Raw genomic sequence first — 27987 nt, forward strand, 5'->3', positions numbered from 1 at the left:
AGCTGCACTGATCTTACATGACAAAACAACTCGGCAATTTGGAAAATGCCTTTTGTCACAAAAATCAAAACAAAAAAGAAATTGCTTTCTGGGTGGGAAGGCGTGTCCCATCATTGCCTTTTCCCTTTCCCTTTCCCTTTCCCTCTCTACATTTGAAAGTAGGGAACGGAAAAACCAACACCGTATCTGCTCCGCTCTCTTCTCGCTTCTCTCCTCTCTCTCATCTCACTGCCATTACTCGAGCATAATAAATACTAAATCGAGATTTAGGAGAAGGCCATGAGGCTTTACAGACCTCTCTCTCTCTCTCTCTCTCTCTCTCTTCCTAGGCCTCGAATCCTAAGGCCAGCGGAGATGGGAAACCACTTCCGCCGCCTTGAGACGCCCGCCTGCGCCTAGGGTTTCGCTTATCGGCGTTCCGCCGCCCGAGGCGCCTCCACCAGCACCACTTCCGCAGGCGGCGAGAGCATGTCGGCAATGCAGTCGAATGTGGCTCTTCTTCGGTCTCTCTGCTGATAATGGCGCTCGATCGCTGCTTCTTGTGATGGTTTCTTCGGCTTGGAATGATGCGCGTGTTCGCGATGCTTGTGCTTTGTCTTCACTTGGGTACTCTTTGTTGCGGTATTCTCCCGAACCCTACGTTTGATCCGTCTTCTTCTTTTGTTGCGAATTTCTTTTCTTTACTTCCTTGGGGTGCTCAATAGTTCTGCACTGTGAGGCCGTACACGTTGGTGCCCAATGATCTTATCATACGTGAAATCCTATCCCTTCGCCTGTCAGAACGGTTCGATTAGCATCTACTAATATCACCGAAAATATTGTGAAAATACTTTTATGACAAGGTTTTATTGAAATCGTTCGGAAACATCAGAAAAAATTTTAAGTGCTGTTGATTTGCGGGAATCTAATCGAGAATTCTACCAGGTTTGGGTGGTGGTTGTCGTGTTTGCTGAAATAAAAAAATAAAAAAAAGAATTTAAGTAGTTGGTTTCCCTCTGTATTGTTATTATTGAGACCTAGATCTAGAGTATTTTCTTTATTTATAATTTGCTTTTTGGAAAATAGAAGAAAACATGCCTTTGGTTTGGGTGGTGTCTTGATCAAGATTAACCTTTGTGTATAATCTGATTTTCTCCTTCATTTTTTTTGATTTTTTGAGTACATAACTGATGAGTGGAAATTCCATGTTTGTTTTACTCTTGTATTATGGACTGCAAACACTCTCTGTCATCTCCATTCTTTGGAGGAGTTCTATAATTGTGCACCCTACTTGCTTATGTTTGGACGGGGAATGATCGGTTAACTCAGTCTTCAAGGGGTTTCGTTTTCCTCTTACAAACTCCCTGCCCCTTGTCTAAATATTTCTTTTATAGGAACTTCTTTTATAAATTTTAGAGACCATAAAAATGACAGTTAGTTGTATAGTATTTCTTGAATAACCATTCCTTAATTTGATGACTCTCTGACCTATATCCAGGTTCAAGGCTTGGATGATATTCTCTCTAATGCACCAAGTCATTGCACTTCAATACTCATTCTTTCAAATTCTGGACATGATAACCATTTGGAAAATTGATTGCTAATTTTTGTTTAATTCTTATGATTGTTGACTCATTGTTGTTGTGCTGATTCATTGTTAACAATGAGATAAAACAAGTGGTTGATACATTTTTTATATGCACAAACTGCTCATGGGTTTTACTCTCTTATTAAAATAACTCTAAATGGGAATTAAGTTTTACATGAAATTGTCCACATCCAAAAACTGCCAAGTGGATATGCATCAGAAGATATATTTTTATATTCATAATTATGCAAGGACTATTACATATTGCCCTGAAAGTGCTAAAGTGATGTACATTTCAAAGTATACTGAACATATATATATTCTTAATTGAAGTGTTTATTCTTGGCTGAGCTGACCCGAGCTCATATCATCTATTATATATAGCAATTTATTGCATAATTTTACAAACCTGCTGCCCGAGGTGTTTCACTGGATACATACCGTTTCGTCTGGTTATCAACATGTGGACCACATTGAACTAGGAGCTTTGCTACCTTAGGTCCTTAACAAGGCTTACAGCATGATTATGAACTGGGTGGTAAGCCCAATTCTTTCCTTAATAGTTTTATTTTTTGAAACCATAATAACACAACCGTTCTGACATCTCTCTCTTTCCTCATATAGTCTCCCCACACTCATTGTCTGTCACACTGACTGCCGCCTCCTACACCCATCCACCTCCCTCCAACAATGGGGCTATTTTGTTATTCCTCCTCTTCTTCTTCTTCTTCCTCCTCCTCCTCCTCCTCCTCGTCCTCCTCCTTCTCACCTTTTCATCTTCCACTTCTTCTCCTCCCCTTTCTTTGTACTGTGATATGCTGGAATGAGTCACTAAGGATAAAGTACCCAAAACTGTAAACCTTGGTTTATTGTAGATATATATAGATTAATTTATTTTATATACGAATGCATTTTTTGAACCTCTTGTTAAACCAAGGTTCATCATGCTGAGTGTGGGTTGCTTATTATGATTGCAAATTGGATAACTACATGTTCATCATGCTGTAATCATTACTCGTGATCTTTGTTTTCTTTGTCATGACACCTTACAGCAATAAACAAATTGAGACCTGCACTAAGCCCTGCCAGATCACCTGAAGTTTTGCCCAAGGCAATCATGGGACCAGGACCTGCCCCAGCTTTTGCTCCAAAGCATCATGGTACTTGATTTATTGTAACTTCATTGGCCTCATTGATATTTTTAGTATCTAATGAATATTCCTATTTTAGTACACAGTCATGGTCCTCTTGCAAAACATCACCACAGAATGCCTCATGCTCCATCACCAACATTATCTATTCCACCAAGAGGCCAAGGTTTGTTATCTATACATCCCTCTGTATTCCTGATTGTAACCCTATGGTTTATTTATTTAGGTCAATTTTTCTCCAGCTATAGTCAAACATTCTTTTGTCTGTTTACACCACTATCTGAACATATGCTCTTTGTTATGACTTATGGAACAACCTGTATGTTCAGCAGATTGCGATGAAGTGATATGTTCTGAACCACTTACTTCGACTCCAATTGGTTCACCTTGTGGTTGTGTATCACCGATGCGAGTAGTTATTGATTTAGGGGTGGCTCCATATCTGTTATTTACACATATTGCAGAATTTGAAGTTGAGGTTGCAACAGGCACATTCTTGAAACAGAGCCAGGTAAAAATCATGGCTGCATTTGGTCTTATCCAGAATCAAGGGAAGACACGAGTTACTATTTACTTGGTACCTCTTGGTGAGAAGTTTGATACCACAACAGCTTTGCTTATTTATGAGAGGCTTTGGCAGAAAAAGGTGTCCATTGAGATGTCACTGTTTGGTGATTATGAAGTGATATATGTTCATTATCCAGGTAACACACTGTCTCTCTCTAGGATAATACTATTTATGTGTTTCGTGTAATTAGTCATCTGAAACATTGTTACAGGACTTCCTTCTTCCCCACCATCTGTATCTGATGGATCCACAGAGTTCAGGCCTAGCAACAATGGAAACCACCAATATCCCTTTACAGCAGATGTTTCAAGTGGCCGAGCTCGAAAATTGAATGCTGGAATCATTGCTGTAATTTCAGTTTCCTCGTTCACCCTTATATTGGCTTGTATTGGTATTGTTCTTTTTATCTTGAAGTGGAAAAATCTCAGGCAACCATCTCCTCCTCAGGGCTCTGCAGTTACCCAATCAGATACTGGAAGATCTGGTAAGAAAATGTTCAAATGTCTAACCACAGCGTGATCTCTTGCTTTTCGGCTATATTACATAACTTAGTTGCCTTTGCACAAATTGATATTATATCCAAACCCCCCCTGATTAAGCTTGCAAGACATACTTATATTGCTTTTAATGGATTTACATATGGTGCCTATATGTATGCGTTGTCAGTTAAGTAGATGAGTGCACATATACTTGAACTTTGGTTGCCAATTTCCATATATATAATGCAAGTATATGACTAGGATAGCCATTGCCCTTTAGAAAGATGGTTTCCACTTGTTTCTTATTTGAGAAAACTGAAAAATGATTTATTCTATTTTGTTACAGTGATAATTGTACTTCTATCTTGAAACTATGTTGTGGTAAAATGAGATTCATGGTTGTTGTCGGTCTTATGATGGTTATGAACATTGATTTGTTCAATTGTGATAACAACGGGGATAATACAAGCTTGCTTTGTTTCACTATTTTGCCTAGATAAGCCCATTGGCCCACTAACTTAGATTAAATGGGCTGTGAATCATGCGACCCAAAATGTTTTAAGCCCATTTTGTGAATAGTGACACTGAGACTATTTAATGCTATACATGTGTGGGATCAATTTAGGCATCACCTGTTCCTTTTTTATTTTTAAAGGTTTGACAACGTCTCAAGACTGAAATCATAGGCCATAGTCACACTTTGGTAAGTAGCATGTCGGTTCATTGGCTTCAATGGCAGCTCCACATTTTGATGTGCCTTTATATGGACCGATGGTTGTTCTTTCCTATTTTGGTCTGCTCACATCCATGGTGTAGCAGCTGTAGCAGTGCTTGACACACTCAATGTTGTTGCCAAACCAGAATTACTGCCACTTATCATGACTTTTGGCAAGCAAAACCATCATGTCCAACCATTGCCCTTACAACACTTGCCACATACCTACAATGCTACTGGACAACAAACTCTGCTTTGAATTGATGACAACACTTGTAGATAGAATGACAAGGCAAATTTGCATTGCAACAGTAGCTTTGCGACTCTCCAAATTCATGACCAATATCTCCCTCCATCGGCATTGCCGTCATGGCACCTTCACTTCAACTCTGCTATCTCAATTCATCGGCATCTTCCTCTCATCTTGATCTTGTTGTACCTGATGACAGTAGCAAACAGACAAGACCTGCCTCTTCCACTTTCCCCTTTTGTGCTACATAATCTTTGACTTAGTATCTGATCTCCTCCAGATCCAAGAAAAAATCATCCTATCACTTATAACAAATCCCATAATCCATTATCATTAGATTATTTAAATTCAACCAGGCATGTTTTCTAATATTAGTTGACTCCTCTCATGATCAACAACTATGTGGTCACTATTCTTGAATCATTAATCACATATTAGTTATATGAGATCAAAAGTAATGGGCAAGAGAAACAATAATCTAAAAGGAATCACAATACAGAAGATGAAAGACAAATTATTCGATTAAGAAAGTCCTATGGTTGATTGTTCACTCTCCAACTCCAATGACATTGCTCATTAAAAAGGCATCATATCTCAAATGAAACTATTCCTACTATCTATGACTCTAAAGGTCCTTAAAATCATGCCACAATATCATGATACAATTTAGTTAGCCTAGAGTCCATTCCCCAAAGCTTAAGTTAATAGAAAATGACCCAAATACTCTTAACAAATCCATGCAAGCCAAATGAAGAATTAATGGGCTTGACATGTGGACCCAACTGCAAGACAAAGATACATGCAAAAGGGCTACAAGAGACCCATGTATGGGTGATTATACCTTGGGTGAAATATTTAAGCAGGTATTTAAGAGGTTTTTTTGAACTCATGACCTGATTTTGCATTATCACAACCTGACCCTAATAGACCGTCAGTACAATATCTCAGATATTTTGGGCCTTGAGTGAAGTGGCCTGAAGTGCTCAAACTAGAAGGCTGCATGGCAGATTGACTGGTTCCATTCAGTTTCTTTTTGATTGCAGTGTTGTAGGTCAAAGTATCTTGTGGTCTTTTAACTCGTGTTAACTATGGTAAAGCCAGTTGGTCTTTTGGCTAATCCTTGATCAATTCTTTAATTATGTCTGTTTACTGTTTGCAATGCTCACCAAACTTTTCAATGGGATGAAAACTTGATATCAATAATATTGAAGGGAAATTCAAGAATTGAACAAAATAATAAAGAACTATGAATGTACATTAAGAACACAAAAGCAATGTCTATCTTAGCAAGTGAAAAGGAAGAGATGCAGAAAACATGTAGCAATATAATTGTGATGCAGAAAGACAGCAACAAAATCCAAACTATTATTGTTTAGTTTATTGGTCAAGATTCTTGATATGGATTCAGAATTTAAAATATTGTATATAAAGTATGTGATTGCCAAAATATGTGTGAGATTGCTCTTGTATTTTTCCTCTTATTTAGTTTTCTGGCTTTCCTTATTTAATCTTGTTGGTGCTCCTTCTCTTCCTAGAACAGAACATGATGAAACAATAAATACGAGGATAGATTATAGAAGGCTATGCAAGAGGTTGGAGGAATCTCATACTTGTTTGGTGAATGTCATTGTGGTTTTAACCATGATTCACCTTATTGGTTCGTACCAGTGTACCAATCGGCCATCGGTATGGCATGTACTGATCTATATTGATGTACCGACAAATGGTACGGCGAGGTATATCAATAAATCAGTATGTACCACCCATATCGATTCTCTATCGGACTGTTATGTACCACCCATACTAGGTAATATGCCATGGTATGGCGATCCTTGGTTTTATTGCTTCTCTTCCTTTGTAGAAAAAGAAGAAAAAATTAACAAAAACCAAAAGGAAAGAAAGAGGAGAGAGGAAAAAGTGGAATCTCACCGTGGTTTTAGGTTTTTACAAAATTTTATACTAATGCCCTATTGAAGAGATGACATGGATAGAGATCACTCGAGGAAGCAAAACATGGAGAAACAGGAAGTGACACGCTATTAGAAGGCCACAAAGATCTCTAATCAGCAAAGTTGGCATGTTGTTTGTGTTCATTGGCTGGGAAATGAAGATGAAAGGTCGATAAATTAGAGACAAATTGTCATTCCCTATGAAATAACATGTCTGATCAATTGAGGGATATAAGTTCTTAAATCCTATATCAAAAGAATTGCTAGAATGTTTCCTGATTTTAATCACAATTTAGTTAATCTCATTGATCTATGATGAAAACCACAATTAGCTGCTTATCATGAGCTGTGAGATGGGTTTTCAACTTACCTCAACATATATTAAACAAATTGATTTGGTGGGATCATTCCCATATTGGACAGAAGAACAGGCCCTTTAGTGCCAATGAATTAGTTCACATAAAACCACAACATGCTAAGTTAGAAAGTGTAAGAAATATAATGGCAATACAAAATTTAAACAAGCAAGATATGATGTCAGATAAATTTGGACTTCTGTCATGTGGGAAAATTTTGAAACTCAACCAACAAGCAGCTAAAAATTAATATGAAAATTTTAAAAGAAAAGAACTTATACAATAACTTTTGGATGGGGATTGCACTTTTTTTTTCTTTGGCAACTTTGCTTTACTTGTCTTTGCTGCATTATGTCTTCTTCCACCTATTGTTGCTGATATTAACTGACTTCTTTGTCTCTTCTGCATCTGGAGTTATATGTTCATTTTTATTTAAGTAGTCAAAACTAAATCAATTATGCAAGGTCCTTGATTTGATGCAGGCATCAAGTCCACTATATCAAATAGCGTGGCTAGCTCACCATCTGCTTCCTTTATTTCGGTTATGGCTGCTTGTCCACCATCATTGAGGACATTTTCAATGGCAGAGCTTGAGAAAGCTACAGATAAGTTCTGTTCAGAAAAGGTATTGGGTGAAGGTGGTTTTGGACGAGTTTACCATGGGATAATGAATGATGGAAACGAAGTTGCAGTTAAATTGCTGAATAAGGGGAATCAAAATGGAGAGCATGAGTTCATTTCAGAAGTAGAGATGGTTAGTCGACTGCATCACCGAAATCTTGTCAAATTGATTGGTATTTGCATTGAAGGAAATAAAAGATGTCTGGTTTATGAGCTTGTTCGGAATGGAAGTGTTGAGTCCCATCTGCATGGTATGTGTCTATACAATTTCTTGTGGAATTGAATATCCAAACTTGTGTTTGTTTTTGGTCTTATCTTTTTTAGATGCCAAACAACTCATGCGTCCTTCCGTGAGACTCAGTACCAACTTTGTTGATATTACATTATACAGATGCTGAAGTATACTGAAAATAACAGCATGTAGATATGACATTTTCCTCTGAAAAGGAAGTCTAATATGACATAATACTTCCATAGAACATGGAGAATACATAATCTTATAAATAGTAACCGATAACAAGGGGCATCCATGACTCAATTGATAACTGAATAATTATTTTGTATGGTTACAATCATATCCATATGGTGGCACAAAAAAGACACTGTCTGCAAGTAAGATTATCTATATTCAAGAAAACTTTGCAAAGTATTCGAAAATACCCTTGATGTGTTCTGTCTCAAAGCTATACATAACTATATATGTTACCATATTTCATGACTCCTACCAAGTAATATCAAATATATGTAACAACTGTTGAAATATTTGCAAAAAGAATTGTACCTTCTTTGTTCTACACCAATATGCTTCTTTGCTGAATCATTATAATTTCTATTGAAGATATATTTAATGGCTGAACCTGAAATTCCTGCAGCTTCATCTCTTGGTCTTGTAAATTGAAACCATCTTTTTCATATGGTCAGTGTATTAGTTAAATGCCCTGAAGTTATTGTCGAAATATTTTTAGAAGTTATTCTATTAATTTCTTTGTTATTGTTCTAAAATATTTTTAGAACTTAAACTCTCAAAATTTTAAGTTCTTTACTGAATATGACTAAGGATTTATTGGCTTAATGCTTTCGAAAGATTTGATATCATTCAGTGCACTGTATAAATTCCATGCCACTCTTTAGTTTTCTGGACCAATTTCTGATATCTTGCAACTATCTAATTATCTAGTAATTCAAAGCAGTGGACTAGGGCTGTTTGACTATTGTTACAGGTGCTGACAAGAAGAAAGGACCTCTGGACTGGGATGCACGGATGAGGATTGCTCTTGGTGCTGCTAGAGGCCTAGCATATCTACATGAAGATTCCAATCCTCATGTTATACATCGTGATTTTAAGGCTAGTAATATACTACTGGAGGAAGATTTCACAGCAAAGGTGACAGATTTTGGCTTGGCAAGAGAAGCATCTGAAGGAAGCCAACATATTTCGACTCAGGTCATGGGGACGTTCGGGTAAGATTTACTTTCAACTCCATAACTAGCAGCCAAATTTATTAAATAACAATAGATGTCCTTGAAATTTTGTGCATACTTAGGTAGTGTTTCATTCAATGATTTATTGTTATTTTTTAGTCTTATTCATTCTCATTTGTCTAGTAAGTGAAACCCAATTAGAGTGCTAGGTTGGTAGTCCTCTTATGATATCATAGAACTAATACCAAGTGTTTTCTATTTAATAATTGATTCTGAAATTTGAGTTTTGTAGCTCCTAATACTCTTGGCTTGTCTGTTTGGACAGTTTTGACAGTTCCCATTTGGGTCTGTAATTACATTGAAGACACATATTAAAACATAATATTAGGAGTACACAATGGAGAGGACAAATTACACACTAATTTCACGAACATTAGTGCACAATTAGACTATATCATGTTTGAATTTGGATGGATTTAATTAAAAGTCTTATGAAGTGTAGAAATCATCAAGAACCAAAAACAATTCCCTAATGAGTTATTCTTGTGACATATCCAGCATCTTGATTATTCCAACTTAGCTTACAAGACCATATTTTGAAGTATTCATTTTAATTTTTTAAATTTATTATTTAAATGTTACAGACATGCGAGACAAGGTGGGGCCTGAGCATCCCAAATTAACTCAGGTAACCCATTAGCCTCGGGCGACACCTATATGTGTGAGTCTAATCTCGGACCAAATCCAATTTGATTTGAAACCTAACCGAGCCAAATGATTTGGCTTAGTCAACTAAGAGTCTATAACTTGATCCTGTGATTTGAACTTGAATGAGTTCCCAAACCCGATCCTATGATTTGAACTTAAATAAGCAAATTGATTAGCTCAATCAACTAAGAGCCAATTGATTATGGCAACTAGTGATTTATAAAGTGCTAAACACTAAGGTCCCAAAATTGCCTAGGTGCCAAGCCCTCGTTTAGGCGCTCGCTCGAGCGAAATGAGGCGCTTTGAAATATTAAAATATATAATCTAATTGATAAATATGATTATATAAATAAAAATATGATATTAAAATAAAAAGATCTAAAGTACCAAGTCATATTATTCATCTTCTAATAACAAAAATGTCAAAAGACTCAAAATAATAAAGTTTTGCATCAAATTCATTCATCATCGTAATCAACTTCATTATTATCAAACATATCATTATCATTTTCTTCCTTTTGTCCTTTATCAAAATATGTTTCCTCCTCTTCAATAATGGCAGGAGATGAGCTTAAGGCTTTTGCATTCATTTTTTCTTTTGTTATCTATCTTGTATATGTCTGTAATTCTCCGACACCTGAGGCTATTGCCACATCTTCCCATGTCAAGCTATTATCTTCAAATACAAGCTCATCTTCGACATCTTATAAGTTTGCACCTATTTCTCCCACCAACCACTTATCTTTAATGCTTGATTATACTTTATATAAACAAGATCATATAATCGTTGATGCTTTAATCGATTTTTTCTTTTTGTGTGAATCTATCATATCATATAATTTAAAAATTATATTAAAAAATATATTAATTGAAATAAGAATATTCTGCTATCTTTATATGTTCAAGGGCACTTCAGTTTTGCTCACAACCCGTAGCATTATATGTCAAACTAAGAATTTTGATAGTCAATAGCTGTAAGTTCGGAGTGAAATTTTCAAATAGACTCCACCATTTAATTATAAGATTTATTTTATTATTAAAAATAACATAGTAACATTCTATAGATGAAATTAATTATATCAATTTATTAATACCTCGGGATATAGTTGTCATAAATCGAACTACTATTGGAATTTTAAAAAGATCTTCAATATTCTTATATGAAGATAATTCACTTATGATCTTATCTTGCATCTCAAGGTTTGAAACCAATTTTGCAATGTACTGATATAACTCATTTATAACTTTTGCATCAAACCTAATGGAAGTATTCTTATAAAAAAAATCTGGGTTCAAATAATGTCTTGCTGTATGTAATGGACAATGAAGTTGATAATTCTATCTTTCGTCACTGATTGTAAATATTTTCATATACTTTTCTTCATTTCCATTAAAAGATTTTTGAATCGTCTCCTTTGCTCTATCTATAGCATCGTAAATATATCCCATTGTAAGCTTATTTTTATTATCCGCTAACCAAAGGACTCGAACAAGAGAACCCATTATCTTTAATGCATAAATTATAAGATTCCAAAAGGATGACAATAAGATAATATCGTTGGCCCTTTTGCCTTTAGCTTTTTTTTACTCGTTTGCTTGTTACCAATTTCTCAAAGGTAAATATATTTCTCAGGTTATGCTTTTGATGATGCACACTCTGTATTGTCAAGAAGGAAGTAGCAAATCGGGTGATACTATATTTCATGAATTTTTTGTTGTTTGTGAATTCTCTTATTATATTTAAAGCCCTAGTATGATTGTAGAGAAATCCAACAACAAAGAATGCCCTTTCTAAAGTTTTCTTGATTTCAGAAACATTTTTAATATCTTTCAGCATTAAATCAATGCAATATGCCGTACATAGAGTTCAATATAAGTGTTATTTTTTTGCTTTCTGTAATTTACTTAAGATAAAAGATAAAAAAATTCAAAAGACCTAGGAATCTCATAGTTCTTCTATTTAAATTAGAGTTAAAGTAATTAAAAAATTAAAAGATAAATATTAGGAGCTAACATATAGTTGTTTTCATTATTGGCTATAACTTGAACAATATTTTGTTCACCAATTTCTTTCACAAACTTATCAAGCAAATCATATATCTTTTCTCTAGATTTCACAAAAGATAATGCATCTATTAACTTCACAAACATGGTTTTTAAAGAACAGTTAATTATAAAATTAATTATACTCTTATATCTCTTGTCGGTCCAAGCATTCAACATAATAGAGTAACCATGCTTTACCTATGATTATTTATGACCATTTAATAAGTCATTTATATAATCCAACTCTATTTTTGGTAATGAAACTCGTATATATAATAACTTGATAGTTTTAATCCCTCACAATGTTTTTCAATAACTTCAATCATCTCTTTAAAACTATCTAAACGAGTTGTACCAAGGGGAAGGTTAGCTTGATAAAAGAAGTGAATAATATGCTAAATTGTTCTTCTCCTTAATTTCTTATCATGAGCATCACTTATATTTGTTTGTCTTAATTTTCTTCCTGCTTGCCATTTTTGTTTCTATGATCCTTGGTACATAGATAAGTCTATGCATCCCTTTTTACCCTTCTTAATAACCATGACTTCTTTTTATTTTCTGTCTCGTACTCTTTTCTCATTTGAATTGATATTTTTAGAATAATCTTTTTCTTCGTCTCTATTATGTTTAACACTATCCTCTGTTCTTGTAGCGGATTGTAACCAATGATTATGTCCTCGCTAGCCATTATGCCAACTATGACCCTTAATCCAGGGGTTTAAAGATGCGCTCGCCTCGACGCTTGGGTGAGGCGAGGCTAGGCCCGAGCACCTTAGGCCTCGACCAGGCGTTGGGCACCTCGGGCGAGCACTTGGTTCAAGTGACGCAACCAAACTAAACATAAGTCTGGTTCAATTGAATAATAGCTAGTTGGTTTGATTAAAACAATTAAGCTCGGGTGAGCACCCGATTCAAATGAAGTAATCGAACCAGACTTTTAAGTTTGGTTCGGTTGAACAATAGCTAATTGGTTTGAACCAACTAAGCTACATACTATTTCTATACCTAGCTTGCCCTCTCCATGTGACCTTGAGTAATATACCATACCATAGTTGTTGCCTTTATTATCGATGCTTTGCTTCCTTTGTCGTTGCCTCCGTTGATGCATAGGATCGATGCTTCCTTTATCGCTAACGGATAGGTCCTACGACCTAGCATTTGTGCGTGGTTCTCTTCGTCGCTATTGCTTTCGTGTGCAGCTCCTTCTATTGTTGAGGGAGAGGACTGTTGGGAAACTTGGGGTAGTATCATATGCACAGCAGAAGAACAAAAAATAAAAATCTTAGATTTCTCGTAGAAAATAGTTTTTCATTGTCGTGCGAAGATTGGTGCGTAAAAACTCACAAAACCGAAAAACTGTGCGTATATAAAAAACATATTATATAGGGAGATTGTATATCCCTATAAACCTGCAGATCTATGAGAGAGGATGAAGGAGGTCAATTGTCCTCCTCTCTAGCGGTGATTCATATGATAGATGTGATGAAGACGCTCTTCAAATCGCTATATAATCCCCCTCTTCACGCTCACCACGTGATCAAGAAGGGGCTGACTCTTTTTGCTGTCCACATACCCCAAGCTGGGGCTGTTGGCTGAGGAGGAGAGAGAGAGAGAGGAAAATAGGAGGTGGCAGCCAATAAGGGTCTAGCTTGTGGCCCCTTTGGTTCCCTCCTATTTATAAAGATCTTTATCAATTTAACCATAATGGATCATATTTTATTGGGTATTGGATCTCCATCTAACTACCAAAGACTTCTGGATTAGTAGATTTATATCCAATTAACTTTCATTGGCTTTTTATTGGATCATATCCACAAGATCCAATAATTCAAGGGTTTATTGGATATCCAATAAGATAGGGGTTTTAACGGATATCTTATATCTGAATCATTACTCGTCGCAACATTTATCATATGTGTGACCCTCTAGGCCTAATATCGAGTTGATTGTGAATTATACCTATCAAAACTTCTTGACTCAGTGAATTATTATCTTTATAATAATTCATTCGATTTATCGACTACGAACGTACTAGGCCATTATGCTGTAGTCCCCAGACGATATAGGGGAATCCAATCCACTAGACCTATCTGTCCTCAGTTATTGTGTATCTATAGTTCCTCATTCATTTAATATCCCAGAGATCATATATCGGGCATGGTGTTATCAGGCCAATACGAAATTTATCTCGCTCTAATCAGATTTTTCCAAAGAATTATTTTTCTCTTAATCTGAATGACCCTAGCCAGGGATTTACCTGAGCAAGAACACATAAGATATTCTTTTCATGACATTGAGAGCGGATGATTCTTTATCGACATTCAATTGCCCTTGTAAGGTTGGCTGCCACTTCCGATGACTGACTGTACTAGACCTGAAACTTTCTGACTTATAAGTCTGGTATCAAGGAGTAGAGTACTTATTATAGGATATTCTTGGTGTCTCATGTCTAAGGATCAGATACACAACTGGGATGACGGAATCGTTGTCTGACAATAAGGTATCATCAACCATCCAGCATTCCCCGTGAGTGGATCAATCAATAAACTCATTCTCCAATGAGTACCTGCACTGTATCCTTAGTGTCCTCACACGAGCACCTATAAGATCAACCGCTTCCGTCATATGAACGAGTATATGATATATCAGTCTGTTCGGTTATTTCGATATCTCTCTCGAGTAACCTATGACTAAGATTATTTAGGGTTTGTGTTTAAAGACGAATCAGTCTCATTATCGTGATCTCATCACGATCTGATTCCCATTACACAGACCCATGAATATAACGATATATGCAACAGACAACATAAAGTAAGAAAAATACCAATAAATAATAATAAGCAAAAAGAGTGTGTATCGTATTATATGTACCATCACTCACGTGACTGGCTTGCAGGGCACCTATGACTAGTAAGGACTGTAGCTTCCTTTGTCATTGACAGATACCTTTGAAGCTTCCTCCTGACATTGTTGTCTATAGCTTTCGCCATCGTAGATAACTCTTTTTTCCCCCTTTAACTACCGTTAACATTATATAATCTACTGTTAATAGTAGATTGTTAACTACTGCTATTATATAACAGTCCTTATTTAGATTTTAACACTGTTAATCTCTATTTATTTAGAATTATTATTAGAGTTTTAGGATTAATGACAAGTGTAAAAAGCAATTCAGAGTATTCATTAAAAAATTTAAGAAAGGATCCTACTTGGAAATACAATTACCTAAAGGATATTAAGGATCCTAGTGCAGTTACTTGTATCAGCCAGTACAACACCCAGGAGTTACTCGGGTGGCACATGGCTCGATGGGCCTTTGGGTAGGGCCTAGGGTTGGTTCGTTATCTTATTTAACATCAATATTATGTGGGCACTTGTGGGGACTTTTGGTTATGACGAATCTTGGATCCTTTGTCGCATGATCGTTTAGAGCTTGCTAAGTTTATATTTGTAATTTGTATTGCCTATCAAATATTTGTTGAAATAGCTGCTTGTAGATCTCGAGTTAAATGCTTCCTTTAACCCATTTTCTGTTTTGCGTGTCCTTAAGAGACAATAAGAGGTTTTGGGGAAGTTGACTCTTTGCGGAAGAACACACAAGGGTGCTTCACGATTTAGACAAAACTAAGTTCGTGACATTTGTACTTTAGGTATTTTAATTTAATATCATATTTTTATTTATATAATCAATATTTATCAATTATATTATATATTTTTTATATTTTAATAGTTTAGAATCTCTCGCATTGCTTGGGCGAGCATCTAGCGTCTTGGGTATTTTGGAACCTTGGTGCCTAACACTTTTTAAATCACTGCCTTAATCAACTATGGCCAACAATAACCATCCCAGACTATGTCGACATCCAACTAAGAGTCCAACATTGCAACCTTCCCCTCGTCGCACAATCCCTAGCTCTCTATTGCCATGTCAAACTTAAAAGCACCCCCAACCTGCGGTTGCCTTCTTTCTGTCATTGTCCCTCATTCATGTGTCCAAGTTATCCCATGCAGTACCTTCCCCCTTCCCTCTAGTCCAAGCCACCAGATGCTGTACCTTCCCCCTTCTCCGTGTGTGATAACCAGTTGAGGGACATCACCGTAGAAAGTGTCAGAATGTATATGCCATGGAGACAACATTAGATTGTGTCACCTTTGGACTCACTTGGAATCCATTGCACCTCTCCTTTCCATCACTACACCTCGTCTCAGTTGCCTCTACACTATGTCAGTATAGCCTCACGCTTAATTTTTTATCTCATTGTTAACTCTTGTTAATAATAGTTCGTGATGTTAATTGTTGTTAATAATGGTTAACTCTTGTTAATAGTGGCTAATGATTGAGTTCTTTAATGCTTTATTTATGGTTAATCTTATGTAATTTAATGTTTTAGTGATAATCCTTTATGTATTTTTTATTTAATTACTGTTTTTATTCTTAATTATATTTAGTGCCTCGATCGTTTTGGAATCTTCATGTCTCCCAGCACCTTAGTGCCTCTGACAATTCTCGGACAGAACATATCTACTATTTTATTTTCAGTTGATGTAAGATGATTAAGGCACAAATAATTGTAAATGAACGTTACATAATTGTTGATATAGATTTACAAAAGGCGGCTATTTATTTCTTGCTTACATATGTAGTTGCACTGTAGAAAGAATACGGAAGAAAGAAGCCATTCAGTGTCCTTCCATGTTGTATTAGTTACCAAACCTAGCTTCACTTTGAATAATCTGTAACTTTAAACAATATCTGCAATTTGTTTTTTAGCACAAATGCCCAATAGAAAAAAAGGAGGGTTCAAAGGAAACATTTTAACAGTATGTAGAATCAATATTAACAAATACAAGAGTTTATGTCGTGTAGGAATAGAATATCAAGGATGAAGGTTAAAAAATTAATAAGGATATCTTTCTTATAGAAGAGAACTCACAACAAATGATTCATATCTACTATACGTTAATCATATATTTGTCACGCCCCTCAAAAAATATATCGATAATATTTAAAATTTTCATCACAAACTAATTTAGGATCCAAACTAACATTTGAGGACACTGAAAAACATTCTATCAAATTCACATCTATAAAACCTGTGTAGTTTATAATTATATATCACATCACTCGATAATTCACATTTATGGCAATCCAAGCCAACTTAACAAACATGAACAACATTTATAAATCCACAAGCTAAGTAATTTATACAATCATAACTCCAACCATTTACTACAAGTTCATATCATCGTAAATTAGACTTAACATTCTGAAATCCCAAATAAGAAAGATCTTCTAACACTTTTATAAGGTATATCCATTTTGGTTTATCGACAACATTTCATTACATACAAAATATACTTATACAACAATAACATAATAACCAACAAGACTTGCCCATAATTCTGAATAGCTCTCTACTGCCTCAGCCCAATTCAAACATCTCAAAGAGTGACAAGCTGACCTGAAAGATTTTATATAACAACGGAGTGAGCTAAAAACAGCTCAGCAAGTGACAAATAATGCAAGGCATATATCATAATGAGTTCAAACAAGTAAGATATCATAATGCAAGACATAATACAAGAATTTTCAAGATACCATATCCTTAGATACAAAATCATGTGTCATGTCATTCAAAACCTATTTGATTCATAACAGATGGAGCATAGAGTAATTGGAGCATATCAATAGCGTATGAAATGTTCCGGAGCATATCAACTACATATGGAACATTTCGAAGCATAACAATAGCAAATGAAACATTTCGGAGCATATCAAAGGCGTATGAAATGTTTCGGAGCATATCAATGATAAATGAAACATTTCGGAACATATCAATGGCGTATTGACCATTTCGGAGCATTTCAAAGAACGAATACGAAACAGAAGCTCAAACGTCGAATTGACGTTGCATTCATTTCATTTTTATCCAAAGCATGTATAGAAACATATAACCAAAGCTCTGGATACCATATCAAACATACAGAAGGTGAAGTGGGACTATAACATAATATGGTACATCCATTTCTGAATGACCACCAAACATAAGTCTCCAACGTCTGGGAGCTCCATCCACCCACGTTTGAGTGAAGTCATAAGGGCCGGCAGAGCATCACAGGCTCTATGCATAACTCCCTTAACCATTTCTGGCAAAGGTTCATAATATCCCACAAACACCAAAGTACAAAAGGATAGTATGCACAATAAATAGCACATATCGGAAGCACACGCGGAACAACAAAACGTACATGTGCCTTTACGAGTCAATGCGAAGTAAGCAATAATCTTTCACAATTGTATTCAGATTTGAAAGGAAATAAAAGCAGGAGCATTCAAGGATTCCAAGCAATCACATATAACTTAATTCAAATAAGAAGGTTAGATGAATTCATTGTCCAAAGGAATGAAACTGGAATAGGCACATATCGAAAGCAAATGTGGAACAATGGGATATACATGTGCCTATATGAGTCAATACGATATAGCATAAACATTACACAATAGTTTTCAAGAATGCAAATAATTTGAAGGACAAGAGCATACAAGAATTCAAAGCAGTAATATAAAGCTTAATTGAATAAGAAAGCTAAAGGATATTAATTTCCAAAGGAATGAAACCAGAATATGCGAAATCGACCAAAGCTCGATTTCTGGCAGAATTCAAGAGGCACATTGAACAAATGATTTAAACTATCAATCGTGCTCCAATTGACACAAGAAAGCTATTGTGGAAAGATATTTCAATCTATTTTCAAATAAAACAAGTCTCGTATGAATCAAAGTTTCCAACAAAGAGTTACAATAGATTTAGTAACCCAAGATCAAAGAACAAATCTTAATTTTACAGAATTCACAGGGTCGATTTCAACAGAAAACCGGGCAGGCATTTGGACTTTAAATCTTTCAATCCAGGTATCAAAGAAAGATCTACGAGTCTAGTTTCCAATGAAATAAGTTTTGAACAAATCGGAGTTTCCAACATCGACTTATAGGCAGCTCGGTATCAAAAGGTCAGAAATTACGATCCCTGTTTTGCAGAATCTGTAGGCTCATTTGAAACAGAAGTTTGGGCAGACAAACTTACTCCGAATTCTTAAAATAAGCTATCAAAAGAAAGGTTTATGAGTCTATATTCTGATCAAATAATTTTTGTCCAAATCAGAGGTCAATATATGAAGTTATAACCATAACCATGTAGAAGGATCAGAATCTCAGAAGTTGCACAGATTCGAATCGTTACGTCTAAATAGGAGATATATCAAATAAGGCTAGAACAATTCAAAGTTCCTTATATTCAAAGCAAATGTAGAGATAAAATTGCAGTAAGGAAAGGTCAGGACACTTGCAATAGGAAAGATTAGAAAGCTTGCAATAGGAAGGATCGGAACACTTGTAATAGGAAGGATCGGAACACTTGCCTTTCAAAGATTTTGATCCGAAGATCCAAAGAAGGTGTCAGCCCAAATCCTTCTACTTTTCGTCCGTGTTCTACATATGTCTTCTCTTTTTCCTCCACAACTGCAGCTCATGCAGAACATAGAGGCATAGTCACCTGCTCTCTCTTACTCTCATTCCTTCGTTTTCTTTTTCAAACGCAGCTATCGTAGCCATTGCCGCTGCCACTACCACAGTCGTAGCCACGACCGCAGCTGCTGTCACAACCACAGCCCTTTCCACTGCACTACTTCCTTCCTCCCTTCTCTCGTTCCTACTTTTTTCTTTCCCAAACACAGCTGCCGCAGACGCAGCCGCCACCACCGCAGCCGCAACCTCTTCTTCCTCCCTTGCTCTGTTTCCTCTCCTTCTCTTCCAGCTGTAGCTGCCACTGCCGCAGCTGCCTCCCCTTCTCCTCTTCCTCTCTTCTTCCCTTTTCCTTTCTCTTCTTCTTCCTTTCCTTCTCTTCTTTCCCAACTGCACTGCTGCAGTCGCAGCCTCAGCCACGGCCGCAGCCTCTTCTTCCTCCCCTACTCATCTTCCTCTCCTTCTTCTCTTCCAACAGCAGCTGCCATCGCCGCAGCCGCAGCCGCAGCCCCTTCTTCCCCTTCTCTTCTTCCTCTCCTTCCCTTCTTCCTTCCTCTTCCTCTTTCCCTGCCACAGCTGCAGCAGCCGCAGCAGCAGCCGCAGCCGCAGCCGCAGCTACTTCTTTCCCTTCTCCTTCTTTTCTTCTTCTTTCTCTTCTTCTCCTTCCTCCCCTTCTTCTCCCCGAAGAACAACACCTCCTCTCCTCTGTTTCCTCCTGCAGGAAACAGAGGTGCCGCCTCTTCACCCGCTTCTACTTCTTCTCTTCCTCTTCTTCTTCTTCTCCTTCTTCTCCTTCTTCTTCTCCTCTTCTTCCCTTCTCCTACCCGACACCCCACACCTTCTCACTGCAGCCCATGCCGCAGCTATCCTTCTTTTTTTCTTCTTTTTCTCTTCTTCTTTTTCCTCTTCTTCTTCTTCTCCTCCCCACGCCCCACACCTCCTCTCCTCTGTTTCCGCCTGCAGGAAACAGAGGTGCTGCAGCCCTAGCTGCTGCCACCTCTCGCTCCTCTCCCACTTCCCTCTCTTTTTCTTCTTCTTCTATTCTTCTCTTCTCCCTCTTCTTCCTCCTCTCTTCTTTTCCCTCTTCTTCTTTTCTTCTTCTCCTCTTCTTCCTTTCTCCTCCCCAACGCCCCACAGCTCCTCGCTGTAGCCCTTGCCACAGCCACCTCCTCTTTTCTTCTTCTTCTTCTTCTTCTTCTGCATCTCTTCTTCTCCTCTTCTTCCCTTCTCCTCCCCGACGCCCCACACATGAACTCCTCTGTTTCCTCCTACACGAAACAGAGGTGCTGCAGCCCTAGCTGCTGCAGCTATCTCTCTTTCCTCTCCCTCTTCCCTCTCTTCTTCTTATTCTTTTCTTCTCTTCTCCCTCTTCTTCCTCTCTTCTTTTCCCTCTTCTTCTTCTTTTCTTCTCTTCTCCCTCTACTTCTCTTCTTCTTCTGCCCACGTCCCACCGCTACTCTCTCTGTTTCTCGAGAAATAGAGAGCGTGAGAGGCGGTGGGATAAAACCGAAATTTTCGGTTTTTTTTTTAACTTAACAGTTTAGTCCTTGAAATTTCTATATTTATATATAGGTCCTCCGATTTATAAATAAATTTTTATTAATAATTTTTAAAAGTGAGGGGTATTACAATATTAATGTAATAAATGAATCATAACTGTTGATCATATCTACTAGGTGTTGATCATATATCGATGTAAACAAAAACTATCATATAACTCAAGCATAATGCCTACTGATTTACTCTAATTACACATTGCATGTCATTAAATGTTACATGTCGTAAACTAAAACCAATTTAATGTAGAATACATTACATTCAACATATATCTTATAAGTAACAATTCTATATTGCATGTCATGTGTCTTTTTTTTTCTTTCATCTTCTTTTTATATCACATATCATATTATATATATATATATTTATTTATTTATATAACAAAATATGATAATTATGCAACTCATATATATTAAATTTGTGAGAATTAGTCCCACGTTATGGACAACATTCTTAATTGGCTTAAACACCATCTCTCATTGTCACGGACAAAGTTGTAAATGGGGTGTTTGATGTAATGCTCATGTATGTTCATACCTTTTGGTTTTGTTCATGCTTTGTGCAACATGTAAATGGCTGGCTGTAGGCTTGACAATTCCATTTTGGTTGACTTTGATGATCGTTTTAGGGTTGTAAACGAAGGTTATGTCATGTGGGCACTTGTGGGGATTTTAGTTTATAGTGGACCATCTTGGACTCTTTGTTGTACGATCGTTTAGAGCTTATGAAGTATGTCTGTATTGCATTGGCTATAAAGTGTTTGCTAAAATGGTTGCTTATGGATCTCGAGTGAAATGCTTTCTCTAGCTCGTTTTCTCTTTTGTAGGTTCTAAGGGACCATAGGAGGTTTTGGGGAGGTTGACCTTTGCAGATTGTCACTGACAAACTTCTAAACAGGATGTTTGATGTAATGCTTATGTATGTCCGTGTCTTTTGGTATGTTCATACTTTGCACAGCATGTAGATGGATGATCGAAGGCTTAATAGTTCCATTTTAGTTGGGTTAGTGGCCACTTTAGGCTTGTAAATAAAGGTTGTGTCATGTGGACACTTGTGAGAGATTTTCAATCTATAGTGGACCATTTTGACCCTTTATTATGCAACTGTTCAGAGCTTGTAAAGTCTGTTTGTAATTTGCATTGTCTATGAAGTGTTTTCTGGAATGTTTGTTTGTGGATCCCGAGTGAGGCGTTCTCTCTAACCTGTTTTCTCTTTTGTAGGTTCTAAGGGACCATGAGAGGCTTCGGGGAGGTTGACCTTTGCGGACGGACACGCAAGGGTGTCGCACGACTTAGGCAAAACTAGCTAAGTCCGTGACAGGATTGACATGCAAGGGTACCACACGATTTAGGCAAAACCAACTAAGTTTGTGATTGTTGGTATCAGAGCGGGACAAGCACACATAAAAACACTTAGTATGTAAATGTGAGGGACCTAGCGAGGCTGTGTTGAGGGCAGCTAGCACATGCGGCCGTTTGAGGGAAACGAGCATTGAGATGTAGGGAAATGAGTCACTCAAAGGAGCAGACATCCAAGATTGGTATTTAGAGGAATGTCCAATATTTCGTGCGAGTGGCACCACGAGGACAAGCGAGCTAAGAATAATGTGTAGCATACAAAGGTTAGGATGGCTGAGTTCGAGGTGCGACTCGATGTTGGCAACCAAGCTTGATGGTGCTCAAGGTAAGCGGGGTGCTTGGTAAAGGATGAGACCATGTAAAATGGGATGGGTTGCTCAGCGATCGAAAGAGTTATGCAAAGCTCAAAGAGGTGAGAGGAATTGCTAACTTTAAGAATTCGGTACTCATGCAAAGAGTTATGCAAAGCTCAAAGTCCATGGCCATTCCAAGGTGATTGAAACTCAGCGCTATGGAGTATTAAAACTTTCTCTTCGATATGAGAAGGATACATCTATAGGAAGTTGAAGTGTGTTGTAAGTTCAACATGTTTCTAGGCCTTGAGGGGTGCGGCGGGGGTTATATTAGCGAAGAGTCACAATTTAACAAGTGCATTTGTAGGGGCAGAACAATGCATAGTTTTTTTAGCAAGACAGAGAAGTTCAAGGAGATGGTGATCTTCGAAACTTTCATAGGGAAGGATGTGAAGAGATAAGTTGCTATAACGGGATAAATATCCAGAAGAGATAAGTACCGATTCTCTAGAGAGAGAATCATATGCAATGGACTACACATGTTGAGGGGGAGTATCTCAAGACAACAACTCCACAAAGCTCAACGAACCAAGCGAGCGGGCAAGGAGTTTGTCGTATGATTTTGCATGAGCTAATGCGTTGGTGGACGCATTACGAAATCAAGTGGGGGAGTGACCCAAGGTAACTCCCCCACTTGATTTCGTGGGGGAGTTACCATTTACGAATGAAGGCACACTTGGGGCTGATATGAAGATTGGACTCAACGAAAGGTTGACTTGTAGAACGATGGGCACGAAGGCTACCATTTACTCAATACAAACCATGGAGCAGAGCAACTTGGGCGTAGCTTGGTGAAGTGCCTAAGCCACATGAAGGGAGTTGACATAGAAGGCTGAATATGGAGCGAATACACAAAGCTTTAGACAGAGGTCAAGGACATGAACTCTTGAACAGGCAATAGTGGGAATGAAGTAGGTAGTACGCAATGTTGTACCTTTGCTACTCAGAGGAGCAGGCAGCAGAGATGATGGAAATGACGGTACAATCCTAGAGGCTACCAAAACTATTATAGACTGGCTTCAAGTTCGGGTGAAAACTTCTTGCATTTTAGAAGTTCGATAGCAATGAGAAAGTGAATTATAGTAGCTAACTCAACGTAAGGAGTGCAAACACTTTGAGTGCTTCAGAAGTGTGGGCATAGAGCAAGCGAAGGCTAGTGCTCGATGTATGGAGTACAACTCTCTGAGAGGTGGGCAAGTCAAACAACTTTTGCCTTCTCAACGCTTAAGAGAATGGGCGAAATTAAGTACCCCAATTCTCTTATTTATCCAACATAGGAGCTTTATATAGGTTCAAAGACCCTTCGAAGAAATCTAGTGGAAGACAATAGTTGTTAAATCCTCACCAGTAGTGATTAGTGCTACAAAGAGTAGACTATCTGCTTTATTTCCCAACAAAATATCGTTCGAAAGTAAAGTGATGCAAATATACTTGGAAGCGATAACTAAGTGGAAGAGGAATCGATGGGCAAATTTTACGAAGGATCCCAAAAGCTTTAAAGTCTGTGAGGCGATGCTCGTTAAAGCTCCAGCAGGCATCCACCCAGTTCAAGCAGCATGAGACATTTGAGAGACTGACGCATAACAAGAAAGGTCTTTTCCTTCATCTGAAGGATCCACAGGAATCAATAAGGATTAGCACAACTCAGTCGACCTCATACCAAAGTCAGAGTCATTGGCGAGTTGAAGCAGCATGACGAATCAAAGTTTCACTACGCAACAATAGCGGCGAAGAGCAGTTGGGAGCCAAAAGGCACGTTGCAGTTGGAGCAAAAGATTGAAGACTCAGCAAAGGAGAGGAAATGCAACGTCTGTAAAGGCTTTGACAAGGACATCGAAGGAATAAGTATGGGAAAATACCACGGACAAAGTTATAAATGGGGTATTTAATGTAATGCTCATGTACGTCCGCGCCTTTCGGTTTTGTTCATGCTTTGTATAGCATGTAGAGGGTTGGTCGTAGGCTTGGTAGCCAAATTTTGGTTGGCTTTAGTGATCGTTTTATGCTTGTAAACGAAGGTTGTATCATTTGGGCACTCGTGGGGATTTCGGTCTGTAAGGGACTATCTTGGACCCTTTGTTATGCGACTGTTCAGAGTTTGTGAAGTTTACATTTGTAATTTGCATTGGTTATAAAGTGTTTGTTGAAATGGTTGCTTGTGGATCTCGAGTGAAACACTTTCTCTAACCTGTTTTCTCTTTTGTAGGTCCTAAAGGATGATAGGAGATTTCGGAGAGGTTGATCTTTGTGGATGGACGCACAAGGGTATCGTACGACTTATGCAAAACCAGCTAATTCCGTGATATCATGTCAGATCATTGGTTTACCACCCAAGGATAGTTGATAATATTCCACCTTTGTTGATATAATATTTATAAAAATTAATTTATTTTAACAAAAAGTATTATTTTAAGGTTTTTTACTAGGGCTACTATCAGGTACAACTTATAGTATCTAGTTGCCTCCACCTTGGTAGATTTAAATGTTATTATTTCATCAGTCCAAAGATTTAATCTATGGTAAGAGAACTACTAAGAAACTAACTTGAAAAAATATATATAATAAGTATGTAATACTCAATCATATATAAGTATCAACATCACACAATGATGCATCTTTATACAACACCAAATTTTGATTTATGATTTTTGATACATGACGTATTAACCTTTTAATCATATTGAATCTCATAACATAAGTAATATAAACATTCATCGCATATCAAATAAGACAATTAATATTTTAAGTGCAAGATTTATCATATTCAAACAAATCACTGAATATATGCTTGGTAAAAATTTGATACCAAAATAACATTATGTCTTTTGAGACTAAGTCAACTTGCCATTTTTATACATCATATGAAATTAATAATTAATCACATTGGATGTTATGACACATGAAATATAGACATTCATTATTTTCATATATTGGAAGATTTTGTAAATTAGAGTTAACTAACTATATATATAATATTTCTCAAGAATTATTTATTAGATCATCGACATTATTACCTATACTCATATATAAGAGCCTACTTTTCTTATCAACTCATGGTGCATTTTCTTGATCAGTTTTATGATGTTCTCTTTAATTCCATTAGTTATGAATGTCATAAATTGAACAAGATGCATTTTGATATAAATTTAATTGTGAGGTCTAAGTGTATACATTTATGTTATCCAGGTTTAGTGGGCTCTAATAGAACCCTGTTGCCTTAAGCATAGTAATGATTTATTTGTCCAGGAGAATTGATTCTCTTTTTCCCCTTCTTTTAATTATTATTTATTTTTTATCGTTTATGACTATTATCCCTCTCTCCCTTCCTTTTGTAGATCAATCCCCCTCGTGATTTCTTAAGTATATCTACTATGCAATTCAAGATTACCCAACTCAAAGTAAGTACATTATCTAGAATCTCAATCTTCACAGGTTCATGGATGATAAACTAAATTGATGCATATAGTGAAAGAGACCAATAAAAGGACAACAGAACTTTGTGAAAGAGACAAGAAGGATCCCTACATTATAATATTATATTGTTCTATGGAAGATAAAAAAAATAAGAATTTAAACCCCTAACTTTATCTTGTAAGTGATGACCTAACATCGTCTTCTTCTCTCTTCATAGCCATGCTCTCTACCACCAACAGGGAGGAGGTGGGGGTGGATGTAAATTTAGAGGGAGGGGTGCTAACCGTAACCCTAGATTCCACTCATTTAATCCTTTGTGCCTGTACAACAAGAGGGTGAGTCATGGCATAATGATACGGTTGATCTCGGGGACAAGGGTTTGGATCATGGAAATAGCCTCCCTGCTTACAAGGGTAAAATGCTTCCACTAGCCTTATGCTCGTAGATCAAGAACATTCCATATCCAAACCAAAGCCCCTGAACTCAAATCCTAGCTTTACTAGGATTTCCAAAATGGGCTTAGACTTGTTTTTATTTGGTATTATTTGGGTCTTCCCTAACATATACTACTTGTACTTCACATTTGGATCTTTTGCTTAGCTTATGATAACATTGTTAGTTGATTTTATTTTTAAAGCTTGATAATATACTGGTTAGTGATTATGTGTGCTTATATATTTGATGTTATCTCTAGGTTTCAACATATTTGAATTTGGTTTACCTAGCATGTAATTGTTGTAAGTATTCTGTACCTTTGGAAAATATGCCATAGATGGTGATTATTATCATGCTCATTAACAGTAAACCACTAAAAACAGGTAAATTTTTTCAGATTGTTGCCCTCTTATATACTTGTGCCAATCAGATGTGTTTAGCTTTCCTGGCATGTTTCCTTGTGCTCGACTCTTTTGACCATTGGATTATTTATCTTTCCTGATGGAAAATCATGAATTTGCAGGTATGTTGCACCAGAGTATGCAATGACAGGACATCTACTTGTTAAGAGTGATGTATACAGCTATGGGGTTGTGTTGCTGGAGCTTTTATCTGGTCGGAAGCCTGTCTACATGTCTGAGTCCGAGGGGCCAGAGAACCTTGTAACGTGGGCACGCTCTCTCCTGGCTAGCAGGGAAGGAGTGGAGAAACTGATGGATCCATCATTGCATGGAAAATGTGACCTAGATGATGTGGCCAGAGTTGCAGCCATAGCTTCAATGTGTGTTCATGCCGAGCCATCTCAAAGGCCATTCATGGGAGAAGTTGTACAGGCCCTGAAGTTGATATACAACGACATGGAGGAGACTTGTGAAGGTTCATACAGCCAGAAAGAGTCGTCAACTGGTATGGATGATGACTACAGAGGAGATTTTGGAGCCGAGAGTAGCTGGTGGAGGAACGGGGTTTCCCCATTGTCATACAGGCATGGCTCTCCCTTCATAACCATGGACTATAGTTCAGATCCAATGGACGAACTGCAGAGGCCCCATTCAACATCTCAGTTGGCTTCTAGGACTGAAGCAAGGTACAACAGGTCTGGTCCTTTAAGGACGAAGAAGAAAATATCTGATAGATTGAGAGGAAGCATAAGTGAACATGAGCACCATTCACGGCATCTGGGTATGAAAGATCATTACGGCTCAAGTTTGTGAACGGTGATTCTGTTTCTCACTTTTTTTTCTTCTTTTTATTGTATAGCTTTGTCATATAGTTTTTTGTGCTTTGGGCATCCCATGAGCTTCTGATTTTGGATGACAGTGATTCATTTCTTGTGAATTCCATGTGTTTTGGATTATGTTGTGGCTGTCGCCAAAGTTAGCTGGTAATGTTTTGTTAGTTTCTAACCTACTGTTGGGTTTTCGTGTTTGTTAGTTGTTTCCTTTGTCAAATTGAATAATTGGTGGCTGGCAGCTAATTGTTAGACTTGCTCAAGCAATAGCTCCTTTTTTGGTGG

The 27987-nt window shown here is 37.2% G+C and overlaps 1 protein-coding gene across 2 annotated transcripts; it reads left to right on the forward strand.

The window, feature by feature from the left end:
- The first annotated feature begins 162 nt into the window (after nucleotides 1-162).
- LOC135637945 (receptor-like serine/threonine-protein kinase ALE2) lies at nucleotides 163-27922 on the forward strand. Of its 2 annotated transcripts, none has more exons than XM_065150843.1 (8): nucleotides 163-621; nucleotides 2620-2727; nucleotides 2798-2884; nucleotides 3048-3422; nucleotides 3498-3770; nucleotides 7518-7907; nucleotides 8877-9117; nucleotides 26995-27922. In XM_065150843.1, exons 1-8 carry the CDS (start codon nucleotides 564-566, stop codon nucleotides 27683-27685), a joined length of 2223 nt encoding a protein of 740 aa, XP_065006915.1. In that variant the 5' UTR covers nucleotides 163-563; the 3' UTR covers nucleotides 27686-27922. The 2 variants fall into 2 exon arrangements, with proteins under 2 accessions (XP_065006915.1, XP_065006916.1); XM_065150844.1 differs by having other exon boundaries at nucleotides 164-621; nucleotides 3051-3422.
- The last annotated feature ends 65 nt before the right edge of the window (nucleotides 27923-27987 follow it).

The sequence above is a fragment of the Musa acuminata genome, chromosome BXJ3-5 (genome assembly GCF_036884655.1).
Source record: "Musa acuminata AAA Group cultivar baxijiao chromosome BXJ3-5, Cavendish_Baxijiao_AAA, whole genome shotgun sequence".
Lineage (NCBI taxonomy): Eukaryota > Viridiplantae > Streptophyta > Magnoliopsida > Zingiberales > Musaceae > Musa > Musa acuminata.

Excerpts from the sequence above, each read along its gene's own strand:
- LOC135637945 (XM_065150843.1), top strand. The coding sequence starts at position 564 with ATGATGCGCGTGTTCGCGATGCTTGTGCTTTGTCTTCACTTGGGTACT. Across the intron at positions 3,423-3,497 it reads GATATATGTTCATTATCCAG|GACTTCCTTCTTCCCCACCA; the intron begins GTAACACACTGT and ends ACATTGTTACAG. Across the intron at positions 3,771-7,517 it reads ATCAGATACTGGAAGATCTG|GCATCAAGTCCACTATATCA; the intron begins GTAAGAAAATGT and ends GATTTGATGCAG.